Source organism: Nicotiana tabacum, chromosome 4 (genome assembly GCF_000715075.1).
Source record: "Nicotiana tabacum cultivar K326 chromosome 4, ASM71507v2, whole genome shotgun sequence".
NCBI lineage: Eukaryota > Viridiplantae > Streptophyta > Magnoliopsida > Solanales > Solanaceae > Nicotiana > Nicotiana tabacum.
Window position 1 is genome coordinate 126,244,243 of NC_134083.1, and position 11,542 is coordinate 126,255,784.

At 35.9% G+C, this 11,542-nt stretch overlaps 1 protein-coding gene and 1 pseudogene across 1 annotated transcript; one reads left to right on the forward strand and one right to left on the reverse strand.

Annotated features, from left to right (window-relative positions):
• Window positions 1-1,071: 1,071 nt before the first annotated feature.
• On the forward strand, window positions 1,072-2,421 carry LOC142180364 (uncharacterized; annotated as a pseudogene).
• A 6,982-nt stretch (window positions 2,422-9,403) lies between these two features.
• Window positions 9,404-11,180, reverse strand: LOC107762861 (berberine bridge enzyme-like 8). Its single transcript, XM_016581261.2, has one exon. It carries the CDS (start codon window positions 11,148-11,150, stop codon window positions 9,501-9,503), a length of 1,650 nt encoding a protein of 549 aa, XP_016436747.1. The 5' UTR covers window positions 11,151-11,180; the 3' UTR covers window positions 9,404-9,500.
• Window positions 11,181-11,542: the final 362 nt, after the last annotated feature.

An 11,542-nucleotide genomic window follows, 5' to 3' on the forward strand; every position in this document is an offset into this window, starting at 1 on the left:
ATATTGATATTTTAGTTCTTATATTTTTTGCTAGGCTTTATTAGAGAATATGTAATATTATTTTACACAGTCTACTACATAGTGGTCGCAAATATTTATTTTAAATACGGACCAAATCTAATTAAATTGCCTTCCACCTTCCCTATACTATTTTCTTGTTCCATCCCCACTTCTTATACTATTTGTTTGTCCCATCATCTCACTCCTTACACTATTTCATTGCCACATCATTCATTCTCAATCGTCCTCCTCTTATCTTTTCTTATTATATGTACACAAAAATGAGGAAGAAAAGGGGGAGATTTTTTTTTTTTTTAAAAAGGAGCACAAAAAGGGAAAGAAACCGTGTGAGCTAAAAAGGGGGCAACATCTTCTTCTTCCCGGAGAAAAACAGCCATAGTTCCTCCATTGAAACCAGCCAGTATCACCTCCGTCAAATACTATTTTCGTCACCTAAACAACCTCCAAAATCGGCCCCCAAAAGCACCTCCAGCCTCTGCCCAAAACTGCCCGAAAAACTCCATTGCTAGCCATGGAATTGAGCTGAAAAACTCCTCAAAACCATCTGAAAACTCAGCTTGAAAACCTGCTACAAAAGCAGCCCAAAAAATACGGCAAAATAGCACCAAAAACCAGCAAAACAAAGCATCTTTCCACCCCAAAATGCAGCCGAAAAAAGCAGCCTAAAAACAGTCCCAAAATGACTTCAAAGCACCTCCAGCTTGCCATGAAAAGCAGCCAAAAACGACCCCAAAACGAGCTCTGAAAATTAGCCCCAAGACACTCCCAAACCAGTCCCCCAAAAGCCCAACAAACATGGCAAAATCGAGTCAAAAACTCCACGAAAACAGCCCCGAAAACCGCAGCTGAAACTCAGCTGCAAAACACTCAAAAAACCACCAAAACTCCACCCGAAATAAGTCACGAAAATCAACAAAAATACAGCTGAAAAACCACCTAAAACCAGTGTGAAAACCGGTTCAAGTGTCTAGTCCGAAGTTCACTTGAGGATTAATGCTTTGGAGCTTTTCTTCACTGGACTTGCTGGGAATTTTTGCAATAAAGGTCCATCCTTTCTTTAACTTCTCTTTCAATTCATTATTTGGGTGTTATTTATTAGAATAAAGTCTGCTTATTTACTACTAGTTTATATTGATATAAATGGTCATATGTTCAATTATTTGTATAATATTTATTGGTATGTTGTCTGAGATTTAAGTAACGTTAATCAAGTAAGTAGTATTCTGTCTCAGTTTGGGTTGGTTAGTTCATAATTAAGTGCTACTTGGGCCGTATGATTTGTTTGTAAATTGATTTTAGAAAAAATTACCATCTGTAGCACCTCAAAAGTTTAATAGTCCATATTGCACTTCCATTGACACGAAATGGCACTCTGGCCCAAACATACTATATCTAATACCCCGAAATGTCTATTTTGTATTTTTTTTATATAGTGACAGTCTATTTTGTATATTTTTTAATAGTGAAAGTCTATTTTGTATATTTTTGTATAGTGACAGTCTATTTAGTATATATTTTGTATAGTGACAGTCTATTTTGTATAGTGACAGTCTATTTTATATATATTTTGTATAGTGACAGTTTATTTTATATATATGTTGTATAGTGACAGTCTATTATATATAAATTGTATAGTGACAGTCTATTTAATATATTTTTGTATAGTGACAAGTCTATTTTTTTTTTTATGTATAATCACACTTAAAAAATTCACTGCCACCCTTTTCGAGTGCAGGACTTGTAAGAAGCAATTTGAATCTTTCCAAACTTTGGGGAGCCATAGAGCAAGTCACAAGAAACCAAAATTCAACATAGCCGCAAATCCAATTAAACAAAACAAGAAAGAAATATGAATGCTCCTTTTGTGGAGAGGAATTCTCTCTTGGACAAGCTTTAGGTGGCCACATGAGAAAGAACCGCGATAAATTGGGTGAATTGCAGAAACATAAACAACATGATATTGAAGATAATTATGCTGGTGAAGTTGTTGAGACGACAGAGAAAGGATTTTGGGTACTGAAAGGCTTTGTTCTTGGATTTAAATTTGACACCATATGAGAATGAGTTGATGCTAGGGATTATCCCGCTTAGAGTAGTTCAACATTCTTGGTTATAACCTTTTGAATTGTTTCCGTTAACTATAGTAGTTTTGTGATTTTTTTTCCTTTAGAGTAGATAATTCTATGATTTTGATTGATTTGTGGCTAGTCTGTGTATAGAAAAATCTACAGTCTAGGTTACGGAGTAAGGGGAAGGTATGGATTAAAGTAGGTTACGGAGTTGAAAGTTTGAAATTTGAAGGGAGGAGAGTGGCAGTGGTTTTGGGCTAGCCCTTTAATTGGTTTTGGGCTGTTAATTGTATGATATATTTTGTGGCTATCTATTGTCATTAGTTTTTTCCGGATGGCTACAAATGAAGTTTGCTCTTGATTTTAGACATCATTTGTCAATAATGTTAAATGGCCCACGTTGGCAGGTGTAATTTAAGAAAGAATTTGGGCTCAAGAAAAATCTTCCAGGCCCACTTTAGTGATAATAAGTTGTTGGCCTACTAGTAACAATAAAAGGTTGGTTTACTAGTTAATCCAAATTTACCACAAGCTAAGGCCTAACTTTCATGTACATAGTTCTTTTGCCAAATAAATGTCACAAACAATCAGATTTTTTCTTTTATGATTAAATACTTTATAACTTAGCCTCTTTAATAATTAATTTAAATGCTAGGCAACTAGTTGGCGCACTTTAACTTTTTTATTCATGGACTCGCTTGCGTAGCGTGATGTTTAACCTTCAATAAATTAATTCAATAATCTCATACCATATCCAATAGCTTTAATTGATTCTTAATATTAGTTAATCTTTTTGCCATAATCGCGGATTCGCTTGCGTAGCTCGGTAGTGACATTTAATAATTTTCTAAATTAATTTTCTCAAATGCATTATTTTTTCCCAAAAGTAATAACTTACTAATAGTCCTTTGTCATGACTGCGGATTCGCTTGTGTAGCGCTGTTATGACTAAATTAATAAATTTTGTCTTGATCACGCATTCGCTTGCGTAGTGTAGTTATGACATCTTATCATCCAAATCATTCTTTAATAATTCTAATAATCAAGCAATAAAAACAGACATAGAAAAAAATATAAAAATCATATAAATTACAGTTTGTCCCAAATTAATTCAAGTCAATAAAGCGATCGTGCTAGAACCATGGGATTTGGGGAATGCCTTACACCTTCTCCTTGGTTAACAGAATTCCTTACCCGAACTTTATTTTTGCGGACCGATAAAAATAGAGTCAAACCTTCCTTTGACTACGAATTTAAATAATAGGTGACTTGGAACAACGAAAAATCAAATTCAAGTGAGGACTTTGTAAATAAAATAAGGCCAAATACATATACATACCCTTAAAGTTGCCAGAAAATCTCATTTAGACACTTGAACTTAGCTTTGTTTCAATTGAACACAATACTATGTTCATAACCATACCTATTAGGCACAACTAGCTGACTACTCGGCCAGGTGTTATATTAAGTGAAGCGCGTGTTTTTACGCACAACTGACATGGAAAGCTAACCAATTAAAAGACGCCAACTATTTTAATACGCCACATCATATTTTAAATCAGTCTCCCATTTAAATTAAAATACCCGTTCATTATTTCAGTCATTCTCTCTCCCTGTTAACCCCAATTCAAGAATGGCGATTAGAGGTCCGAAAAATCCCTACAAAAATTCCATCAATTATCTTCGATTCTTACTGTATTTCAAGTTTATTCTCTTTGATTTATCACTGAAATGATCTCTTGTTTCGTATGTTGTGGGTTGTATGGTTATTTACGGTTGATTTGCGGAAGTTATCAATTACGATTTGAAGAGTCGAGTTGTTTTTTTGGAAAAACTGTCAACGACTAATGTTATTGGACTGTCTATGACTCAAGAGGTATTGTTTTGCCCTTTATGTACATGCATTGATCAATTTTAGGGTTTTCGAAATTCTCTGTAAAGTTAAGGTTTTTTGGGGGGTTTCATTCGAAATATTCTGTCAGCTTTTGGTGATATATTTTTGGGGTTTTCTTTGAGGGAATCTTATGGATGATTATATTATAACACGCTTTCACTATGGGGGTGCATTTATCAATGATGGGGGCCTAGAATATGCCGGGGAAAAGGAACCCGAAGCAGATTTTCCTATTAATAAAGACCATTTTTCGATGATGAAACTGCTATATTATACTAAAAAGTTAGGGTACCCCACTATTGAAGGACTTTACTATAGAACCTCAAAAAGTGATGACTTTTTCAAGGTTGAATCTGATTCTCATATGTTAGACATTGTAAAAAACCTAGTACATTGTGATTTTTTGGATTTGTATGTACTGCATGTGGTTAATGAGCCAGAGGTGGTTGAAACTGTGGGCCAGGGAGATTTACTAACTGGGCCAGAAGTAGGTAAGACAGATAATATTTCTGGTGGTGCTAGGGCAACAAATGATGGTGATATTAATACTCAAACTACTGCTAAGAAAGACCTAAGTGGTGCGAATGAAAGAAAATATTAATATAGAGGTGGATGAAGGATTAACTGAAGAAAATGAAAGGGTTGATGTTGATAGTAATCAACCTGTTGAGGAAAATGTGGATGGGGCTGAAACAGATCTGGAAAGTAGATGTGACTCGCAAGAAGATGGTATTCCTGAAGAAGATGACTCAGAGGTTGATAAAGAGTTGAGATCTATTAGGGAAGAAAGAAGGAGTAAACAAAACCGTCTGTGTGTGACAATGTAATTCGCAGCAGCAAACATATGTTATTGACTGCTTCTAATGTATTTTGATGCGTTTTAAGTACATTAATATGGTTGTGTTATGAGGATGATTAACATCATTTTGATGCTCAATTTAGAGCTACTATAATCTAGTTTGAATTTGCACCAAATTGTGATCAACTTCTTTTAAATGTTGCATTTCTTTATAGACTGAAATCACACGACAGCTATAAAAAACAAGGTGGCAGTTGAACTAACAAGGCAACAAATTTCTTACATACAAATTTGAACTCAGCCCTTGAGCTAATTCAAACAAAATTACAAAACCTTGTACTGGGCCAACGATTGTACTAATTGAAGCAAGTCTGCAGCTTCCTTCTAAACAAAATTACACCAGGCAATACAATTACCCCTACTTATAGAAACCAGCAAAATGAACAACCGACTATTGCCACTAATTTGAACAAACACAACAAGCATCGCGCCATAGCCATATTCATAAAATCAGCTCCAACAAAGCTGTAAGAAGTATGATGGCCCATTATTTTCTTGCCCGATCCCTCTTCAAAATCTTGACTTTTTTCAACAAACCACAAATCACCCCATTTTCTTGAGAAGAGAAGTCTTCATCATACCATCTAAAGTAATTGCATCCACCCCTTTTCTACAAATACAACCAAGGAACGGAAGATGAGAATTTAAGAAGAATCACCAAAATGTAGATTAGAACGAAATTACTATGAATTAAGCTTACCTTTCCAATTTTGCAACTGTAAAACCTTCGTCCTGGGTTACGATCTGTCAATGATATCTTGAAATTTGCTAATTGACCGCAATTACAGTACACAATATCAGTGGGAGGTGCCTTCGATGAACTCGACGAGTTCGACTTTAAAACTGCTTTGACGAAGAAAAGAGGCAAGAAATAGAAAGAAATTCAGAAGAATTACAAAGAAACGAAGAAGAATTGGAAAGAAACGAAGAAGTCTCTCGACCTAATTTGGAAGCAATTGGGGTAGAACTAAACGAAAGGGCATGAAATTAGGGTTTATATAAATTTGGGTGGGTCTAAAAAGGTATATATTTAATTTATTTTTTAAAATATTACCATTGGATTCCACGTGTAATAACATCCATGCGCTCAAATCCTGTGCGCCCCACGTTATGTACCAAGTCAGCTAGTTGTGCCTAATAGATATGGTTATGAACATAATATTGTGTTCAATTGGAACAAAGCTAAGTTCAAGTGTCTAAATGAGATTTTCTGGCAACTTGAAGGGTCTCTATATGTATTTGGCCATAAAATAATCCATACTCAAATTTGTCACTTCAAATGAAAAAACTCTTTTTACCCCACAACACAACATAATATATCTTTGCGTGGGTAGAAAAGGAGCGTGACAAAACCGATGTAATTTTCTAATAGCTAAATATTAAGAATAACCCAAAAAAAAAAAAAAAAGATGTTGGCATATATTAAAAGTGCTGAGTTGTAATGTTTGACCAATATTTATCTCTATATTTTTAACACAATCAATTGTTCATTGATATAGTTGTCTCTCATGTTGATACCTTACCGATCCACCGGCCTAAATTGGATGATATCCTGTATCATACCAACAAAATGATATTAGCACGATTTAACAATTTTTAATCTACAAAATAATTTTCAATGAGCATACTATGAGCTGTAAAAGCCATTATAGTTTCTTTGTTTAACCATTCTCCAATGTTGATTTCTCTATTTTTTTTTTCCAAGTATGAATCTCAATTTATTGTTAAGTAGTATATGTGACCAATAAGGCCCTTATAGTTTCTCTTGCAGTAATTAATTTTTGTTGGATAATAATGTTCCTTGCTTTAACACGGCTTCAAAAAGGTGTCATATATTCAGTTATTTAGTCTTTGTTTTTGGGTACCATAAGTAGATGAAAAGTATGAAAAGAGTGAGTTGTTCTAGTGGTGAGCACCCTCCATTTCCAACCAAGAAGTTGTGAGTTCGAGTCACCCCAGGAGTAAGGTGGGGAGTTCTTAGAGGGAGGGAGCCGAGTTTCTATTGAAAACAGCATCTCTATCCCAGGATAAGTGTAAGGTCTGCGTACACACTAAATTCCGAGAGCCGAGAGGTACCACACCAACTTTTACATTCCCTATACCAACTTTTACATTCCCTATTCTCTCTCTTTCTGTTACAGGTACACACATACCGAAGCAAAGTAAGAATTGCAAGCAAAATAGTAAGGTATTTTGTAAAGCAAATCCTGTAAAATTCTTGAGTACCATTTTGAATCTACACGAACCAAATTGAAGAACTAGTTTCGTAAAAGAGTTTTTATCTGTCTTTACCTCTAGTTCAAACTGCTGCACTCATACCCCCAAAAACTACTCTTAAAGAGAATGAAACTATTTCTCAAACTTTTGTGAGGGCAAGAACAAGTACCACCGGAGCTCATGGAGCAAAATGTGTTCTCCTAAAGAGGAAGGGGGTTTGGGATTCAAAAGGTTACAAGAAATCTGCCACTCTTTCAATGCTAAAAGACGGTGGAGGTTCAGAAACGAATACTCTTATGGGCTGAATTCCGAGAAGCTAAATATTGCCCCAGAAGCAACCCAATCTCCAAAGTTATTAATTCCAAAGACTCCAGCTCTTGGAAAACACTCTTGACTATTAGGGAAAAGATGGAAGCTCATATCAATTGAAGGATTAATAGTGGAAATTCTTTGTTTTGGTGGGATGACTGGACTACTCAAGGGTCCTTGTACCAGCAAATAAAACCATTCTCTAAACAAAAAATGAGAAGATTAACAAGTTCACATGAGATAACTCTTGGGATCTGGAAAGCATTGAGAATGAAGTTCCTAACAATATAATAGAACAGATCAAAGAGGTGACATTGGTAATATACTTCGATCCTTAGTGACCAAGCAATATGGAATCTCATTACCGGTGGAAATTTTTCATGTGCCTCAGCTTATGAAACTTGCAGACAGAGGAATAACAGTGCACCTATCTTCACTATGATTTGGATTATAAAGCTCCTTTCAAGGTTTCATTCTTTATGTGGAGACTTTTGAAGAGGAAATTACCTCTAGATGATAATATGGTCCGATTTGGGATTACCTTGGGCCCCAATTGCTTATGTTGTAGGATACCTACAAAAGAGAATGTTGACCAAGTTATTCTTAATAGTAACCTCGTCAGAAATGTTTGGCATCATATCTCTCAACTTCTGGGCATAAACTTCAATGAGAATACTCTTATCAACTCCCTCTGGCAGTGGTGGAATTCACCTCCTAAAAATAGAGTCCACCAATTTATCCTCTTTATCACCCCTAGTATCCTATCTTGGGAGGTATGGAAAGCCAGATACACCAAGAGATACGATCAGAGAACCACTTCCACTGGCAGAACTTTTCACCAAATTCTTTTCCAAGTTAAAGTAGCTATGGGTAAGAAGTTCAGCAGAATCGATGAGTCCTGGAACTGGAGGCACGTATGCTGGATTGCAGAGAATTATAAGCCAAGAATCAGTAGTTTGTGGTTCACTGGCTGAAGCCAAAAATAAATAACTGGAAGCTTAACACTGATGGTAGCTTTATGCCAAACCATAGTAAAGTTAGAGCAGGTGAAATTGTTAGAAATAGAAATGGGGATATGATTATTGGCCTATGCATTTCCAACGCAATTCTACACTAATAATTTTAATGAAGCTCAAGCTCTACTTATCGAGATTACATGGTGCTGTGAGCAACAATTCAGTGGTCTAGACTTGGAACTAGACTCCATGATCATAGTTCAATCAGGGAACTTGTAAGCCTCCATGGAAATTATAAAGAATCAGCGAAAGTATCCAAAGAAAGATTCATCAAAGAAATATTCAAGTATATAAATGTTACAGAGAAGGCGACGAAGTAACTGATACTCTTGCTAAGTATGCCATAACTATTCCAGATCAAAAACATTTCTTCCAGGAAAATGACTTACCAAGAGAGGTAAGAGGTCCCTTGAGGATCAAACAACTTATACTTCCCAATTTCAGGAGAAGGACTAAAAAGCAGTCGATTGGTTTTTTGAACCACCATGAGCTGAACTACATAGTATAGGAAAGGAGGAACATTGTTTTCTAAGTCTCTTTTGTAGTATGTACTAAGTTCCCAAGTGTAAAAGTCAATGACCATCAGGTATAATAGAAGGTTTTTAACATTCCTAGTTTTTTTGTTAAGGAGGTGAGGGCTATGTCCCCCTGAATGTACTCCTTTCTTTCTTTAATGATATACAAGGTAGGATCCATGCCAAATTCCCCGCCCCCTCCCCCCTCACACCACTGGAGGTGAAAGCTTGGGTGGATGGATTTAATAAAATAAAAGAAAAAAAGTATAAAACATCAGGTCAAACTTTTCATTCAATGCCGCACGAGGAGGACTTGTGAGTTATGATTATGGAAAAGGTGAAAAAAACCCCATCAGATTCACCCGTCATATTAATTCCGTATAGAAAGTGAAAGCTAAAACCAGTAAGAACTACAGTACTTAAGAATTTTCTCCGTTACTCCTGTTAACGTCAAATCGATGAACAAAATAACCATTCATTCAACGGTTAATTAACTAGACTTGTTGCATAAAGAACTTCCCTTTATTTTGATCTTACACTACCACTTGAGTGAACAAGTTGAAAATACAAGTTAGCAGCCAAATACTTCAAATAGTTAGCTTAAATAACGCTAATACCCTTTTGCAGTTTGCCTTCTTCTTGAAGTGGACGGACTGGGATGCTTTGTTCATTCTTGAAGTAATTCTCAGGATCCACTCTACTCTTAATCTCCACCAACCTATCATAATTCTCCTTGAAATACTTGTCTCCATATCCCTTCCCCTGTAAATAGCTGTTCTTTCCGTGGTGATTGATTCCCAAATCAAAGTCTTTGAAGTTCAAATATGCTTGCCTAGGGAACTTGGACACAAAAGGAGTCATGAAGTCATAGAGCTTTCTTGTTAAACCACTATAATAGTATTCAGCTTCAAATCCATGCTCTGTCCAATCTGTTCCATACATGATATTTGCTATGTTTCCTGCTCTATGAGGAAACGGTTTTTCATCAGGTGAAATCTCACTCATTTTTCCTCCATAAGGGTAGAAAAACATGTAAGGAGCCTCTAGTTCAACCATCTTCTTGAATATCAACTTTAGTCCTTCTTTTGGTATAGACCTCTGGAGATAGTCCGATTTCATCTTGCTATGATACAGTTCTGGAGGTGTTCTGTTGAGTAGAACTGCAGTTGATGTACCATTATTAATGGAGAAATTGCCCCAATATACCACTGATTCAATCCAACTTACTTGGTGACAATCTTGATTTTGCAATTCCAGTTCTGGAAAAGTCTCATTCATGAGTGTGATGAGTTTTTCTGAATCTCCTAAGAAAAATCCCATAAATGTGGCTCGGATCGTCTTGTTTTTATTCTCTACTCCACGATTTGCTACATTAAGAATCATATTAAAGAATACATCTCTATCAAAACCATCTGCTATTTCTAGCCAACGGTGAACAGATTCAGTAATGTTGTCTTCACCAGTTTTTTCTACTTGAAAGACTGTCACATTTTGTGGCACGGGGACTAGCTTTATTTTATATGCTAAGACCACACCAAAACTTGCTGCACCACCCCCTGTAATGGCCCAAAACAAGTCTTCTCCCATAGACTCTCTCTCAAGAATACGACCTTGTGCATCAACTAATTTTGCATCAATAATATTATCAACAGAAAGACCGTATTTTCTCATCATGTTACCAAACCCTCCACCACTAAAATGTCCACCTACCCCAATAGTAGGGCACATTCCAGCAGGGAAACCATGAACTTTGCTTTTATTTGCGATTGCGTAGTAAAGCTCCCCAACTGTAGCACCAGATTGAACCCAAGCAGTCTCTTTGTCAATGTTCATATCGATGGACCTAAAGTTCAAAAGATCAAGAACAAAGAACGGGACAAGTGAAACGTAAGAAGAACCCTCATGATCATGGCCACCACTTCGGATTCTCATCTCAACGCCATGGCTCTTGCCACATAAAATGGCAGCCTGGACATGAGATTCATGAGTAGCGGTGATAATGAGGTGGGGTTTTGGGGTATAAGACTCATTGAAACGAAGGTTTCGAATGGAAGCACTAAGGACGGATGAATAGGAAGCGTCTTCTGGATTGTAGAGGTTTGTGGAGATTGGGAAAAGAGAATCTGAATAGAGTTTAAGGCATTGAATGAAGCTGAGATGATCTTGATCTTGGGCTAAGCTTGAGGTTGCCAATGAAACAAGAATAACAACAAGAAGAAGATGTATTGAGGGAAAGCCTGAAACTCTCATCTTGTTAATCTTTTGTGTATGGGAGCTAGTATCCTCGAACTGACTATAAATAGAGAATGGATTTAATTTTTATATATTGATAGTTAAAGTTTTAATTTGTGTAAAATCTAATCAAATATAGCAAAGCTTAACTCTATTTTTAAAGTTATCACGCTTATTATGAAAACTTACTCGTTGTTATAGTTAGATTACCTAAACTTTTATTTACCCTGTAAATGAATAACAATTAAATTTATACGCGATTTAAAAGATACATGATTTAATTTAACACGAATTATCTGAGAACAGCAAATAATCATACTATATTACAAGCACGAAGTCCAAAAGTCTCCCCGCTATATTATAAGCATGATGTCTAAAAGTTAAAAGATTGAAGACCAAAATACCCATCA

Bases quoted from the DNA above. Each gene is read 5' to 3' on its own strand.
- LOC107762861 (XM_016581261.2), bottom strand. From the start codon at position 11,150: ATGAGAGTTTCAGGCTTTCCCTCAATACATCTTCTTCTTGTTGTTATT.